Here is a 17895-nt window from a genome sequence, read left to right on the forward strand (position 1 = left end):
TGTAAATGGTTTGGTTAGGTAATGCCTGTAACTTCCAGTGAAGAACTCAGTACCACAGCAAGAAATACAAAGCCACTCTTCGTGGTTTCTGCATAACTGAATAGATCACTCCCCTGTTAAATATTACTGCAGATAAGAGGAGAAACATTTTACCTGCTGTTGCTCCGTCTCTGGCAGTGATTTTCCCATTGATCCCATTTGCTTGTGTCACTGTGTAGGCTGCCTGGCTTCCATCCTGCGCCTCTGCTGCGTTCTCTCTGAATGAGTAGCCATTCTCCGTCCTGGATATACGTTCATCTGAAGTACTCTGCTCTTTAAAATCTGCGGCAAACTGATGTGAAGGAGCCTCGAGAACTGTGCTCGAGGCCCACTGTGGTGCGTTTGGTTCAGACTTCCTGTCATCTGCCATCCTTCTTTGTTTCACGCTCAGCTGTAATTAGAATAATTGCCCCAGTCATTAACGGCTAACCACACAGGCCACAACACTCCTTCTCACTCAATTTCACTTTCAGATAATTTATTGTAACTAGTTTAATGACAAAGGATCAAAAGAAGAGAAAACCTTTTGTGACAGTTTAGCCACCAGTACCACAGGCTGTTCTCCACTACACAGGAAACACATTGGGTGGAACTGTCCCTTCTTACCCACTGTGGGAATAGCAGCAGGCGGGATATTTAATTTGTTGCACCATTTAAAGGTCTGTTGACTACGGACATGTTGGGTTTTCCAGTCTTGGGGTGCGTGTGGCTGGAAAATCCCACCCAACATTTCTGTGATTTCACTGTCTACCACACACTCTTATTATATATCCATATTGTGTTGAAGTTTGCAGATTTTAGGTATGGTATTGTCGACCTAACATGATCTTTCGCTCGGCAATAATTAATTAAACTCAGTATTGATTTGGGCCATATTGTAATCAGCAGCTCATCCCATTTTTCCCTTGCCATCACTGGTACATATTCTCTTGGTAAGCCAAAGTATTAGAACTATGCATTTGTCGATTTACATCCATTGCCATGCGTATAAGACAAACATTTGTAACACAGGTCATTTGGATGTTACGCACTTATTCCCATTTCTCTTGTTTTCTGTACGAGCGCACAGTATGTGTTAGAACTAGAGACAAAGGGACCGTCCCCGAAACAGAAACGGGGGCCGTCTCCGAAGCAGTCAGAGTACTTTTAGTAAAAACCAAATAAAATTAGGAAAGCTGGAAACAATCAGGTCGAGGCAGCATTGGTTTTTATCTTGGGCTTCCAGGACTTTATTTCTGTTTTTTATGACACAGGTTAGTGTACCCTCCTTTGTAGGGTATTTAATTACACCATGAAGGTAATTTGGTGACAAATGGCATCAGAAGACTTTATCTGTAAGAGGCTGAAGGGAAGCCACAGGAGATGATGCTGTAGGAGCAGGTTTTGTTGGAACAGGGAATGCAGAGTCAGCTAGACCTGTTATAATGTAGGAGAATTCTTCGTTAAGATGGAGAGAGACTGGGGTCCTGAACTTAAGGCAAGCTAACTTTAACGACAAGGTGTACATTGGCTAGGATAAACTGGCAAAGGATATTTGAGGGGTTAACAGTTGATAGGTAATGGCAGACATTTAAAGAACACATGGATGAACTTCAACTGTCTACCGTAAGAGTAAAATGGAGATAGTGGCTCATCTATGGCTAACAACAGGAATCGGGGCAGTGCTAAAGCCTATCCCTTTTACTTGCCAATTTATATGCCTCCTCAAAAGAGGATGTGACCTCAAAAGAGGAGGCATATAAATTGGCAAGAAAAAGCAACAATTCCACAGGGCTGGGAGAAATGTAAAATCCAACAGAGGAGAACAAAGGGTTTAATTTGGAAGGGGAAAATAGAATATGAGGGTAGGCTTGCAGAAAACATAAAAACTGACTGCAAAATTTTCTACAGAAATGTGAAGAGAAAAAGACTGGTGAAGACCAATGTAGGTCCCATACAGTTAGAATCAGGTGGATTCATAATGGACAACAAAGAGATGGCAGACTAACTGAACAAATACTCTGGATCTGTCTTCAGTAAGGAGGACACAAATAACCTTCCAGAAATACCAGGGGACACAGGGTCTAGCATGAAAGAGGAACTAAAGGAAATCCTTATTAGTCAGGAAATTGTTTTGGAGAAATTGCTAGGATTAAAACTCGCTGAGTCCCTACGGCCTGATGCTCTGCATCCAGAGTACTCAGGGAAGTGACCCTAGAAATAGCAGCACATTGGTGATCATTTTCCAACATTCTATAGATTCTGGATGAGTTCCAGTGGATTGGAGGATAGCAAACGTGACCTCACTTTTTAAAAAAGGAGAGAGAAAACTGGGAATTATATACCGGTTATCTGACATTGATGGTGGGGAAACTACTGGAATCAATTATTAAGGATGCAATAACTGAGCATTTGGAAAGCGGTAACAAGATCGGTCCAAGACAGCGTGGATGCTTAACAAATCTTCCGGAATTTTTTGAGGATGTAACTAGTAGAGTGGACAAAGGTGAACCGTGGATGTTGTGACTCTAGACTTCCAAAAAACTTTTTGACAAGGTCTCACACAAGAGATTAGTGAGAAAAATTAAAGCTGATGATATTGGGGGCAATGTATAGGGAACTGATTGGCAGATAGGAAGCAGAGAGTAGGAATAAACAGGTCCTTTTCAGAGTAGCAGACGGTGACTAGTGGGGTATCACAGGGTTCAATGCTGGGACCCCAGCTATTCACAATATACATCGATGATTTGGACGAAGGAATTGAATACAATATGTCCTAATTTGCAGACAACGCTAAGCTGGGTAGCAGTGTGTGCTGTAAGGAGGATGCTAAGAGACTGCAGGGTGGCTTGGACAGGCTGACTGAGTGGGCAAATACTTAGCAAATGCAACATAAAGTAGATAAATGTGAAGTTATCCACTTTGGTAGCAAAAACAGGAAGGAAGATTATCTGGATGGTGGCAGTTTAGGAAAAGGGGAAGTGCAATGTGACCTGCATGTGATGGCGGAAAAGTCACTAAAGGTTGGCATGCAGGTACAGCAGGCGGTGAGGAAAGCTAATGGCATGCTGGCCTTCATAGCAAGAGGATTTGAGTATAGGAGTAAAGGCATCTTGCTGCAGTTATACAGGGATTTGGTGAGGCCACAGTTTGAGCATTGTGTGCAGTTTTGCTTAGTCTGAGGGACTTGTTATTGAGGGAGTCCACTGAAGATTCACCTGACTGATTCCTGGAATGGCAGAACTGACATATGGAGAGAGACTGGATCGACTGGGCTTGTACTCACTGGAATTTAGAAGGAGAGATCTCAGAAACATTTATAATCCTGATGGGACTGGACAGGCTAGATGTAGGAAGAATGCTCCTGATGTTGGGGGAGTCCAGAACTCGGAGTCACAGTCTATGAATAAGAGGTAGGCCATTCAGAACTGAGATGAAGAATAACTTCTTCTCTCAGAGAGTTGTGAACCTATGGAATTCTCTACCACAGAAAACTGTCAGGGCCAGTTTGTTAAATACGTTCAAAGGGAACCAGAGGTGGCCTTTGTGGCTAAAGGGATCAAGGGGTATGACAAGAAAGTGGGAGTAGGATACTGAAAGTGTGAGATCGATCATGATCATATTGAATGGTGGTGCAGGTTCAGAGGGCTGAATGGCCTACTCTTGCACTTATTTTCTACGTTTGCTATCACACCATCATCCGCCCGACTGACAGAGAGAAAAGGGACAAAGTGAAAGTAAGAAAAAAATTTAAATTTGAAAAGTGACTTTTTAAAGTTTAAATTCATAACCTGAAGACATGAAACGACACGCCAATATCTGTTAACTTTCTGGGCAGGGAACTTTGCTTGGCATTCGTTAACAGTTATCATATCATTAAAAGGCTGCTGCATTTAATTATTGGACTTAACGTCCATATTTAATGGGCAATTAATGTGTAAATGCAGTAATTTCGTGGAAATCACAGCGAGAAATGTTTTCACGAAGTTAAAGGCAAATTGGCATAAATCGGCCAGTAAATTGTGGTGATTTGCAATTTATGGGATAGCTCCTTCTTGCCACACATTGCTAGGCTCATCTGCGAGGTCTCTTTTCAGTAAAATCTGGGCCAGAGTGTAGAATACTTTTTAAATTGATGTATAACATATCACCATCTGCTGATGAGAAACTTTACTGCAATAATTCAATATATTGCAAAAATAGAACATGATAATAAAACGTTGAAGATAAAAGACAAATTTCAGCAACACTCCTGGCCCAAATTTAGTGGGGGAATTTTTTATATGATTCGTTCGTGGGATATGAGCGTCGCTAGCTGGCCAGCATTTATTGCCCAGCTCTATCTGCTCGAGGTCAACCACATTGCTGTGGTGCTGGAGTCGCATGTAGACCAGACCAGTTACAGATGGCAGACTTCCTTCCCTAAAAGATATTTGTAAATCAGATCGGTTTTTCTGATAATCAACAGTGGTTTCATGCTCCTCAGTAGACTCTTTATTGAATTCAAATTCCACTACCTGCTGTGGTGGGATTTGAACCCGTGCCCTCAGAACATTAGCTCAATTTCTCGATTAATAGTCCAGCGATAATATCGCTAGGTCATCACCTCCCCGCAATGTGTTGATAGATCGAGTACAAAATTAACACATCCCAAAAAATAAGAAGATAAAACTATAAAGCCATGGATAAATATAAATATTAAAACTTTAAAAGGAGCCATGTGTCAAGCTAAGACTAATAATATTAAGAAAATTATGAGAAAGGCTAAAATTGAAGATGAAAGATAACTAATAAAAAATGAAACCAATATTGTTTTAAAAGCTTTTATCAGCATATATAATGCAAAATAATAAATAAAAATAAAATTTGGAGATCAAACAGGGAAACTTGTGGAGGATAAAGGCATTACAAAATTATTAAATAAGGATTTTGTTTTGGGTTTTACAATTTATGGTGGGAGGTCTACTAGATTAATGTCTAGAATGAGTGGGTTGTCTTCTTAGGAAAGGCTAAACAGGCTAGAATCATAGAATCCCTACAGCGCAGAAGGAAGCTAGGCTTGTATCTTGCTGGAGTTTAGAAGTTTAGACTTGATTGAAACCATCAGGATTTTGAGGGGACTTAACAGGGTGGAAGTGGAAAGGATGTTTCTCTTGTGGGAGAATCTAGAACCTGGGGCCACTGATTAAAATAAGGGGTCATCCATTTAAGCCAGAGGTGAGGATTTTCTTTTCTCTGAGGGTTGTGGAATTCTCTTCCTTAAAAGTTGGTTGAGCCAGAGTCTTTGGATATCCTGAAGGCAGAAGTGGGTAGATTCTTGGGAAATAAAGGAGTGAAAGGTTATTAGGGGTAGAGAGTAATGTGATGGTTAAAATTAAACTCATGATCTAATTAAACGGTGGAGCAGGCTCGAGGGATCAAGTGATAATTTGTATGCATGTTTGTATGCGTGTAAATGAGAATGGAGGTATACTAAAGGAAGACATGGAAGTTGTTAGTTTTACTTTAGAGAAGAACTGAAATGCTTCTTAAAAAACTGAGCATAACACATGATGGATGTGTCACCCAGCAGGTATGCTAGGCTGTTGAAAGCAATCCGTGAGGATATAAAGGTCAACAATTTTCAATTCTCTTTAAATACATCAAATGTATCACTGGACTTGAAAGTATCCAAGGTAACAACTTTTGTTTGAGGAAGGAGAGAAAACAAAATTGGGTATCTGCAGACCTGTTAATCAAAATGGGATAGTTGTGACCAACTGTTAGAATCAGCAGGTCATCCCAACTCAAAGAGTTACATCTCCCACACATATTGAGTACGAGTGAAAATGAACAACAGAATTTTTTCCTTCCCTTGTTCCTTTTGTTCCATTCCTTCTTAACTACGATTCATTACTAATTATTTTCGTGTTGATGTGGGGTCTATAGCTGACGGTGAAAGAGCTAGGGCAGATTCCTTGAATTAGAGTTTCTTGCAGTACTCCAAGATTTAGTGTTGTGCCACTTCTCAGCACATTAACGATTTGGACTTTGACAGTTGGTAAATCTCACGAAAGAATTGTGAATGGGGGTAGGGGAGGAAATCAATTAGCGGAGTTCTCCCAAGCCCCCATTGGCCTGTTCGACAACAGGCATGGTGGAAGAATATGGCAGGAGGACAAGAAAATGGTTTCGTGCCAACGTGAATTTACAATGGATCTCCTGCTGGTGCCTGCCATGGTCCAAAAACCCACCAAAAGCAAGCATGAACCTCATTTGCATCCAATTAATTTATCTTCAGGAGATCTACTTTCTTTCTTCAATAGTGGGTCAGTGATGTTGGGTGCCTTTTCACGATGGCACCTGGCATGTTGGCAGACTACACGCCTACCTCGCTACTAAATACAGTGTGGAATACCTAGGCGCACAATTAATTCGGTCAGGACCTGAATTTGGCACCCGCTGTAGCAGTGGGAAAACATGCCAAAATTGTACCCACTACAGCAATTAGTCTCAAAATGGGAAAATTCTGCCCCTTATGTTTGGCGCTGAAGGTTCTGCTACTCCCAATAAAGTACATAATCTCCAAGCAGATAGGTTTTGCCCTGGCATCAATTTGTAGGATTAGTTATTTGGGGAGAAGGTGGCTTTATGGTAACATTACTGGACTAGTAATCCAAGGCCCAGGCTCGTGCATTGGGGAACATGGGTTCAAATCCCACAATGTCAGCTGGTGGAATGCAAATTTAATCAAGAAATTGCAGCATTGTTACAGAGCAAAAGGAGGCCATTTGGCCCACCATAGCTGTACCGGCTCGCCAAACAAGCATCATGAGTTGGTGCCATTCCCCTGTCTTTTCCCCATTCCCCTGCACATGATTTCTATTCAAGTAATCATCAAATGCCCTCATGAATACCTTGATTGAACCTTCCTCCATCACAGTTCCAGGCAGTGTATTTCAAGCTCAAGCCACTCATTGTGTGAAAAAGCTTTTTCTCACATCACAAATGCTTCTTTTGTAAATCATTTTAAATCTGCCATTTCCTTCCTGATATTTTGATGAGCAGGAACAGTTTCTCGTTATCTACTCTGTCCAGCTCCTTCATGATTTTGAGCATCTCTATCAAATCTCCCGTTAGCTTTCTTCTCTCCAAGGAGAACTGTCCCAACCTCTCCAATCTATCTTCCTAACTGAAGTTTCTCATCCCTCGAACCAAATCTGGAATATAAAGCTAGTTTCGGTAATGACAGCTGTCATCAACCGTGACGACTATCATCAATTGTAAAAATTCACCTGATTCACTACTGTCCTTCGCAGAAGGTCAGGGGGCATGGAGTTGGGGGTAGGATGTTAGCGTGGATAGAGGATTGGTTGTCAAATAGGAGGCAGAGAGTGGGGGTTAATGGGTGCTATTCGGATTGGCGGTTGGTGACTAGTGGAGTGCCCCAGGGGTCGGTGCTGGGGCCTCAGCTATTTACCATTTATATAGATGATCTGGAGGAGGGAACCGAGTGTATGGGGTCAAAATTTGCTGATGACACCAAGATTGGTGGAACGGCAAATTGTGCGGAGGGTGTGGAGAGTCCGCAGAAGGATCTAGATAGGCTGGGCGAATGGGCCAGGAACTGGCAAATGGAATTTAATGTTGGCAAGTGCGAGGTGGTCCACTTTGGTAGGAATAATGGTAGGAAGGACTATTACTTACGTGGCGAAAAACTGCAGCAGGCGACGGTGCAGAGGGACCTCGGGGTCCTTGTGCATGAGTCGCAAAAACCCAGCTTGCAGGTGCAGCAGGTGGTCAGGAAGGCGAATGGGATGCTGGCCTTCATAGCGAGGGGGATTGAATATAAAAGTAGGGAGGTCTTGCTGCAGCTGTATAGGGCATTGGTGAGGCCGCAGCTGGAGTACTGTGTGCAGTTTTGGTCGCCGCACTTACGCAAGGATATTTTGGCCTTGGAGGGAGTGCAGAGGAGGTTTACTAGGCTGATGCCAGAGTTGAGGGGGTTGAGCTATGAGGAGAGGCTGAATAAACTAGGCTTGTACTCGTTAGTTTAGAAGAATGAGGGGAGATCTCATTGAGACGTATAAGATGATGAATGGGATGGATAGGATAGAGGTGGAGAGGCTCTTCCCGCTCAGAAAGGACAGTAGGACTAGGGGGCACAGCCTCAAGATAAAGGGGGGGCGGTTTAGAATGGAGTTGAGGAGGAACTTCTTCACTCAAAGGGTGGTGAATCTCTGGAATTCTCTGCCCGTTGAGGTGGTGGAGGCTGCCTCGCTAAATATTTTTAAGACGCGGGTTGATAGGTTTTTGATAAGCGAGGGGATTAAGGGTTATGGGGAGAGGGCGGGAATGTGGAACTGAGCCACGACAGATCAGCCATGATCTTATTGAATGGCGGGGCAGGCTCCAGGGGCTAGATGGCCGACTCCTGCTCCTAGTTCTTATGTTCTAAGCCAGACCTTATCTGGTCTGGCCTACATGCAACTCCAGAACGACAACAAACTGCCCTCTGAAATGGTCCAGCAAGTCACTCAGTTCAAGGGCCGTTAGGAATGGCCAACAAATTCTGGCCTGGCTAGCAAAGCCCAGATCCCATGAAAGAACTTGAAAGATCATGTTCTTTTTACATAGTCAGAAGCCTAACATCATGAGTGCCAAAACAGTTAATGAGTTCTGTCTCCATATAGTGAAAAAAAACTTGATTTCTCTCAGTGACTGGATGCACCAGCATCATTAACCACATACAACATTCTACAGTGGTTTCAAAGCCCTATGGCTTCAGGAGATATCCAAACTGCGACAGAAAAGGCAGAACTGATAGCTTTTTTTAATCCACGATAAAAGCGCCATTAGGCACCATCAAAACTAGTGCACAGGATAAACGTGCGTGAATGCATTTGTGACTTCAGGGCACAACTTTTATAAGTCACAAATTCAATGTAACATTTAGTGATAATTATACTTTTGAACACCAATTGTAAAAACTGCTATAAGCCTGTGTTCCCCTTAGTGTCTTTAGTTACTGAACCGCAGTCAACACTGTTTATCAATAATTTAGTTTATTGCTAAACATGATTTGGTTACAAAACCTCAATGGTTCAGTCAACAAAGTTAAATGAAATACTAGAACCACAGGGTGATTTGTGCCAGAGCCTAGAAACATGAGCCAGAAATGGTATTTTAAAATGTCTAGTAAATATTTTCATCATATACTATAAAATGTGTACCATCATACAGGTCGGTCAACTTTCGATGCTTAATTTAAGCATCACAAGATGATACTTCATCAGACTGCAACTGTCAATCCAGTGGGCTCGACTCCACTAATTTTGAATGAAAAACACTGGTGACAATGAAACCTACTCTGCTGGTATACAGGAGGGTGATAATGTGGAACTGCTGAACATGCAGGAAGGGGAGGAGAAAAGCACTGACATTACTTACTGTCCTCATGTAAAATTAACCAGCATCTTTGTGAGAAGTTGCACCAGGATTAATGATCATGAAAGTGTTCATTTATAAATAAAACACCTCACAAATTAAGAGTACAGTTACTTGAACTGCGCTGACATTGGGCTTAATATGTTGGATAAAACATATACGTGTCTTTTAGGACATGATGCGCCTCAGATGCTGTTCCGTTTTAAACGGCCGCTGCAGACCGAAAGGACAGAAGCGTTCAGGCAAAATTGGTGCATAATTTCAAGAACCCTGGGAAGAAATGATTGGCCAAAGGAGTGTTCATCGAACTAGGGAACAAAGAGCAATTACATCCAGTGTAATTAGCTATCAGCACAGCTCCAAGATGCAATCTGCCTGTTCGAATGTAATAAAAGTAAAATTGCTTCAATATGCATTATACCGGAATGGGTCTGGAGCCCGCTCTTTCCCGCATGGTGGCGTTTGCCAACTCTGTGATAGCACCTGCAGACTCAACTGAGATACAGCGTTTGATGGCTGATGTTTTAACTTCCATTGCAACACAAGGAAAAACCATCTAAAGTCTGACCACAGCTGTGAAAATTCACACTGAGATCATCAGCCTGTTACCTTGGAAACGCAGATGATTGCCATCACGGCTACGGACACCAATGTTCAGCGCTAATTGCATATTAATTGTATTTGTGCGCCAGTAATGGACATTAACCGCAAATAGATGGTTAAAGAAGTGTTTAATAACTGGCTCCAATTGCAGTAAATGGAGCGCAGTGAAGGGGGATGTGCTTCCTTTAGATGGCAACAGGAGTTGAGTTGGAATCAGATCTGAACTGGGGACTGGGGCTCAGAGATGGTGATGGAGCCGGACCAGGAGGTGGAATGGAGGCAGACTTGGACTAGGGGCAGGGTTGGTGATGCAGATGGTGAGGCACGACCTATGCCTTGGGAGATTGGTGAACGATGCAGAGCTTAATCTCGGTATTTTGTTATAATTCTTTCAAAGTAACAACGAGTGTAAAACTGGCAGAACCATTCAATGTGATTCAAGTTGCTTTGTTGGATGATTCCCAGCCCAGCTCAATTGTCCAGGGGACGCTAACGCTTTTGGACAATTGCTGGGAAAGTCTCACCTGGTAACTTCCAAGAGGGATCCCCAGCACACTGCTAGATTCCCCCAAATCTGACGATAGGGAGCCAGGAAGCCATGGCCTTTCAGCTCTAAGATAAGGGTTTTGAGTGGAATTGAACATGGGTATCGAAGTAAAAACAGAAAATTCTGGAAAACCTCAACAGTTCTGATAGCATCTGTGGAGACAGAATAGAGGGAAATTTCTGAGGGATTCTAGACTCGAAACGTTGGCTCTATTCTCTCTTCACAGGTGCTGTCAGGCCTGCTGAGATTTTCCAGCATTTTCTGTTTTGGTTTCTGATTCCAGAATCCACAGTATTCAGTTTTAATGGTTGTTGAAGTGCAACAAAACCATTGGGCTTTCTGTAAATCACTTGAGATATCATTTCCTCAAAAACTCAGGGAAGTTGATCCAGTTGAATTCATATTGATTACTAATTACATCATTGCACAGACAATTCCATATTTACATCTAACTATCAAGTATATTGTTTTGCAGGGAAATGCAGTTGCTTCCTGCGTCTACAGTTTAATCCTTTCCGAAAATCTGCAACACACTCGTCATTCCACCTGTGCCATTCCAGTGAAATCCTTTCTATCGATTAAAGACTCACTAAGATCTGCCAATATCTCTTAGTAGTTTAGGATTAAAAACCAACAATCCCTGGGGAGCTTTTGAACCCTTTTTAGGAATTTCATTTCATTAAAATCAAAAGCCTTTGTGCCGCAGGAGATCTCTGGGTTCGTGCCAGCTCTCACAGTCAGCGTCACTTTGAATTGATTCTCACCACAACCTGAAACCTCACCCCTCAGCATATCCTCACTCTATCATTACCATACAGCAAGGGAACAACCCTCTTCTACTGAGGTTTTTAGGAGAGCAGCAGAACGTTAGATATACGTAAAAATGGGACTCCATTCTGATGCAGCCATGATACCACACTGCAAACAACAAGAGCAGTAGGCAATGGGCATGGCTGAGTGATCTCAGAACCAAGGGATCTGATCATAGCTCTGCAGTCCTGTCACATCCAGTCGTGAATGACAGTGTAAAACCAAACATTTCACTGGAGGAGGCTGCACAACGAACATCCCCATTCTCAACGATGGCAGAGCCCAGCACAACAATGCAAGATATAGGGCTGAACTGCTTGCAATTAGCTTCGGTCATAAGTGCTAAGCAGATGATCCATCCCAGCCCTCTCCTCAGGTCCCCAGCATCACGGATGCCAGAGTGCACTTGATTCACTTCACTCCACGTGGTTTCATGAAAAATGTTACGGACGGCACAGGATACAGCTACGGACCTGAACAATATCACAGTTGTGGTGCTGAAGACCTGTGCTCCAGAAGTAGCCAGACCCTTAGTTAAACTGTTCCAGTACAGTTACAGCACTTACATCCACCAGACAATGCAGGTATGTGCTGTACACAAACAGGACAAATCTAATCCAGTCAATAATGGGCCCATTGGCCAGCTTTCAATCATCAACAGAGTAACGGCAGTCCTCTCCAATAGGCACTTACTCAGCAACAGTCTCCTCACTGATGCCTGGTTTCAAGACCATTTGGCTCCAGACCTCACCAAATATGAACTAAAGAGCTGAATTCTAGAGGTGAGGTAAGGATACACATCATGCCATCAACCGATGCAGTGTGGCATCAGGCTCTTGTAAAATCGACATCAATGAAAATCAGGTATAAATGTCTAGTGGTTGAAATCACATCGAACACAAAGAAAGATGGTTGAAGATGTTGGAGGCCATACATCTCAACCTTAGGACATCACTGCAGGGTAGTGTCCGAGGCCTAACCAGCTTCAGCTGCTTCATCCTTCCCTCCATCAGAAGGTCAGATGTGGACATGTTTGTACAGTTTTGCTTCCATTCACAAAGTACTAAAGCAGCCCATGCCTGCACGTAACAAGAACTGCACAATATTCAAGCTTAAGTGGTAAGAAACATCAGCAAGTGCCTCACCACAACCACCTCCAATGAGGGAAAATCCAACCATCTCCCCTTGACATTCAACAATATCACCATTGTAGAATCTCCACCATCAACCTCCGTGGCTTACCATTCACCAAAAACTTAACTGGACAAGTCATGTAAATATTGTTTAAGAAGGATGCCAGGCAAAAGGCGGGGAATTATAGGCCGGTTAGTTTAACGTCTGTGGTAGGTAAAATGTTAGAATCTGTCATTAAGGAGGAAATTGCAAGGCATCTTGAAGGGAATTGCTTGATAGAGCAGACGCAGCACAGTTTCATTAAAGGGAAGTCGTGTCTGACAAATTTACTGGAGTTCTATGAGGATGTGTCTAGGGCGGTCGATAGAGGAGAGCCGGTGGATGTGGTCTTTCTTGATTTTCAGAAGGCATTTGACAAAGTACCTCACAAGAGGTTATTGCAGAAGGTCGAGGGACATGGAGTTGGGGGTAGGGTGTTAGCGTGGATAGAGGATTGGTTGTCAAATAGGAGGCAGAGAGTGGGGGTCAACGGGTGCTATTCGGATTGGCGGATGGTGACTAGTGGAGTGCCCCAGGGGTCGGTGCTGGGGCCTCAGCTTTTTACCATTTATATAGATGATCTGGAGGAGGGAACCGAGTGTAGGGTGTCGAAATTTGCTGATGACACCAAGATTGGGGGAACGGCAAATTGTGCGGAGGGTGTGGAGAGTCTGTAGAAGGATCTAGACAGGCTGGGCGAATGGGCCAGGAAATGGCAAATGGAATTTAATGTTGGCAAGTGTAAGGTGGTCCACTTTGGTAGGAAGAATGGTAGGAAGGACTATTACTTACATGGCGAAAAACTGCAGCAGGCGACAGTGCAGAGGGACCTCGGGGTCCTTGTGCATGAGTCGCAAAAACCCAGCTTGCAGGTGCAGCAGGTGGTCAGGAAGGCAAATGGGATGCTGGCCTTCATAGCGAGGGGGATTGAATATAAAAGTAGGGAGGTCTTGCTGCAGCTGTATAGGGCATTGGTGAGGCTGCAGCTGGAGTACTGTGTGCAGTTTTGGGCGCCGCACCTGCGCAAAGATATTTTGGCCTTGGAGGGAGTGCAGAGGAGGTTTACTAGGCTGATACCGGAGTTGAGGGGGTTGAGCTATGAGGAGACGCTGAATAAACTAGGCTTGTACTCGTTAGAGTTTAGAAGAATGAGGGGAGATCTCATTGAGACGTATAAGATGATGAATGGGATGGATAGGATAGAGGTGGAGAGACTCTTCCCGCTCAAAAAAGACAGTAGGACTAGGGGGCACAGAACGGAGTTGAGGAGGAACTTCTTCACTCAAAGGGTGGTGAATCTCTGGAATTCTCTGCCCGTTGAAGTGGTGGAGGCTACCTCGCTAAATATTTTTAAGACGCGGGTTGATGGGTTTTTGATAAGAGAGGGGATTAAGGGTTATGGGGAGAGGGCGGGAAAGTGGAACTGAGCCACGACAGATCAGCCATGATCTTACTGAATGGCGGGGCAGGCTCGAAGGGCTAGATGGCCTACTCCTGCTCCTATTTCTTATGTTCTTATGTTCTTATTATGCCCACAAGAGCAGGTCAGAGGTCAGGAATGCTGCACAGTGTATCTCATTCCCTGACTCCCCAAAACCTGCCCACTATCCACAATACACAAGTCAGGAATACTCCCTGCTTGCCTGGGATGTGTACAGCTCCAACAACAGTCAAAAATCTCCACACTATCCCAGACAAAGCACCCTGCTTGATGATCAGTCCAAACACGACCTTAAACATTCACCTTGTCTACGGCAGGTGTGCACAATCTACAAGATGAACTGCAGGAACTTGCCAAGACTCCTTTGGCAGCACCTTCTGAACCTATGACTTCCACTGCCTAGAGAAACAAGGAGCTAGACACATGGGAATACCACCACTGCAGGTTCCCCTCCAAGTCACCCATCATCCCCACTTGGAAATACATCGCCATTTCTTCACTGTCATTGGGTCGAAGTCCTGGAACTTCCTCCCCAGTAATGCTGTGTGTGTACATACCTCACTACATGGGCTGCAGTGATTCCAACAGGCATCTCACCACCTTCTCAAGGGCAATAAATTCTAGCCGAGCCTGTAACATCCACTTTCCATGCACAAATTTTAAAAAAAGTATTTCATACAATCTGCAACAGAGAAATAAGTCTTTGTGCCCAATCTAAACAATTTTTCTATTCCACTTTTTTCCCAACATTCCTTATCTATCTAACTTGCATAACCCTCTAATTACTTTTCCTTCAAATGTCGCTTCACTTCTCCTTACACACATCTATATTAATCACCTCAATTATCCTTTACGGTAGTGTGTTCCATATCCTCATCGTTCCTTTGGTCTGAATGGCCAGGCTGTAATTTCAAGGTTGCGGTACCTTATTCTGGATATTCCTGCCAGAGGAAATAGCTTCCCTTTATCTACATGCATAAATCCCTTAATCATCTTAAACACTTCAATTAGTTCATTCCTTAATCTTCTGTACTCAGGGGAATGCAAGTCTAGTCTCTGAAATCTGTCCTCATAATTTAACCCTTTTGGTTTCATTATTCTGGTGAATCTAATGGCACCCTCTCCCAAAGGCACAGCTCCTTCCTGTGGTGTGATAATGAGAACTGAATGCAGTATTTGAATGGGGTCTAACAAGAAATTTACACAAGTGTTACACAACTTTGTTAATCCTTTTGTGTTGGTTGGTCTTTTTTTTTGTAGCTGTCCACTAGCTCTGGAGATGTTCCACCTGTCCTTAGCTGACATATTATTAAACAAATCCCAATTAACTTGTTTAAGCTGTATTTTCACGTCTGAGATTAGCACTTCTAAAATTATATAGCTGATGGTCAACTACAACCCTCAACCTTTACCCTGAATTTATGACTTAAACTATTCTAACTAAATTCATTGGCAAAACTACAATTAAAATCTTAAACTCAGGGTTAAATGTGTATAAAGTGCTTTCTAATTGATGTTGAAAATTATAAAATCAAGAAGCCAAGAATCTTTTTGGAAATTCTACCTTTGGCAAATGAATGTTTCGTTCTGATTTATCTAAATTGTGCAACTAAGTATTTTTATATCATTGTTAAGAATAATGTCATAAATACGCCACTGTGAATTCTTTATGGTGCTTTAATTGGCAATCAACCTTCTAGTTTCCTGCCAAACTTCTGGCAAATTCAAGAGTGCAATTCATATTCATCAGTTAGGTGTAACTTTAACCTGGTTTACAATTTCAGCTGTTTCTAATACCATTTATTTCAATTCAAAACAAAAAATCAACAGCCACTGGCAGTCACATACTTCCTATGAAACACAACCTTTATAAGTAACTAGTAGCACAGGACAAACAATGAATCCTTTTACCATTGAGATATGTACAAGAAACAATACAGGGTACGCCATGCAGTCTCCAACTGGTCAAAAAGAAAATTTAACATCACAGCAGATTTTGATAAATGACAAAAGTTCATTAGCTGTACATTCCTTAAAACAATAAAATTCCAATACTAAGCAGTTTCTTCTGTATTTGGACCATCTGAAACAGTTGGTTTTCATAAGATTGGAACTGCAATGAGTACCATACCAGCTTATGTGAAAAAGTGTACAGTGAACTAGCCTGTTTATATATTCCTCTTTCCCTATTGTCCAAGTAAGCACAAAAATATTTTTAAAAAATGGAGCAATTAAAACTGCCATGCAGCACAAACTTCAAAAACAGCTTGTGTGGAACTGCCTCAAAAAAGTCACAGATACTCAAGGCAAAAATTAAACATATTTGGTTTTCTGATTTCAACGACTGAAATAGACATTCTTCATCTCGTTTCTCTTCCTACATTTAGAGACTCAAGAGGTTGACAAAATACATGCTTGTGTGTGTTCCTGTAGCTATGTTTTCCTGGAACAGGTTGCTCGTGTGTTGTAAGAGGCTTAAGCTTGAGGGGCACCATTCCACTTCAAGGCTGGAGACTCTCCTGCTTTTATCGCTTGCCATAGGAGTGCAGGAAGCATTTACATGCTGAACAGCAACCTGTATGCCTGCAATGTTACCACATGTTCCGTGGCTGTCTGGAGTGGGGCTTGAAACCGAAGTTTCTGGTTCAGAGGCAGATACAGTAGCCTTTGCACCACAAGGTCTTCTATTAAATAGCCATTAGCACTCAATAATAACTGAAATTTCAATCTCTGTTACTTTTATCAGCTGGCTAGGCTGTGTACCTTACAGCAACTGTTGACCAAGCAACATGAACACTGATGAATCATCCTTTGTTCAGTAGCTCATTCCAAACAGGCAAAAGCAAAAAATGATGAACGCTTTTCTGTTTTATTCATTCATGGGACATGGACATCTCTGGCTGGCCAGAATTTATTGCAAGAAGTCTCACAACACATGTGTACATGTGCATAAATCATTCAAGGTGTCAGGACAGATTGAGAGCATACAACGTCCTAGGCTTTATTAACACGTGCAAAGAACACAAAATAAAGGAAATTATATTAAACCTGTATGGTTTGGTCTCATCTGGAGTAATACGGCCAGTTCTGGGGCATCACAAGTTGGCAAGAATGTCAAGGCATTAATAAGAGAGTAGAAAAGATCAATGAGAGTGGTTCCTGAGACGAGGAACTTCAGTTATGTAGATAGGTTAGAGAAGGAAGGGCTGTTGTCCATAAAGAAACTAAAGTTGAGAGGATATTTGATAGAGGTATTTAAAATCACGAGGGGACTGTAACTGGGACTATTCTCCTGGCAAAAGAAGAGATGAGGAGGTAAGAGGTAAGCTTCAAATTCAAGGTTAGACAGAGTAGATACAGAGAAACCGTTCACAGTTGGCAAAAGGATCGAGAAACACAGGGCACGGGTTTAAAGTGCTTCTCAAAAGGAGCAATGGTGATATGAAAAACAAATGTCTTGTGCAGCGAATAGTTAGGATATGTCATGAGCTGATTGAGGTGGAGGCAGGTTCAATCAAGGCATTTAAAAGAGAAGTGGATCACTATTTGAAAAGGAAAAATGTGCAGGGCTACAGGGAAAATGCAGGGGAATTGCATGAAGCGAACTGATCCTGCAGAAGACCAGCATGGTCATTTTGGGCCAAAGACATTCTTCCATGCTGTAACAATTCTGAATTAAAGTTTAACACTTTTAAAGTTTATTTATTAGTGTCACAGTAGGCTTACATTAGCACCACAATCAAGTTACTGTGAAAATCCCCCAGTCGCCACACTCAGGCACCTGTTCGGGTACACTGAGTGAGAATTTAGCATGGCCAATGCACCTACCCAGCACATTTTTCGAGCTGTGGGAGGAAACCAGAGCATCCGGAGGAAA

The 17895-nt window shown here is 42.6% G+C and overlaps 1 protein-coding gene across 7 annotated transcripts in view; it reads right to left on the reverse strand.

The window, feature by feature from the left end:
* Positions 1-17895, reverse strand: part of LOC145349822 (microtubule-associated protein 2-like) — a 251261-nt gene that overhangs the window by 78254 nt on the left and 155112 nt on the right. For all 7 annotated transcript variants that reach the window (XM_080198387.1, XM_080198386.1, XM_080198388.1 and 4 more), the window contains one exon: positions 154-430. In XM_080198387.1, coding sequence (XP_080054513.1) covers positions 154-409 — 256 coding nt within the window. In that variant the 5' untranslated portion in view covers positions 410-430. The remainder of the gene's footprint in view (positions 1-153; positions 431-17895) is intronic.

This window comes from Carcharhinus amblyrhynchos, chromosome 11 (genome assembly GCF_965287045.1).
Source record: "Carcharhinus amblyrhynchos chromosome 11, sCarAmb.v2.hapA, whole genome shotgun sequence".
Classification (NCBI taxonomy): domain Eukaryota; kingdom Metazoa; phylum Chordata; class Chondrichthyes; order Carcharhiniformes; family Carcharhinidae; genus Carcharhinus; species Carcharhinus amblyrhynchos.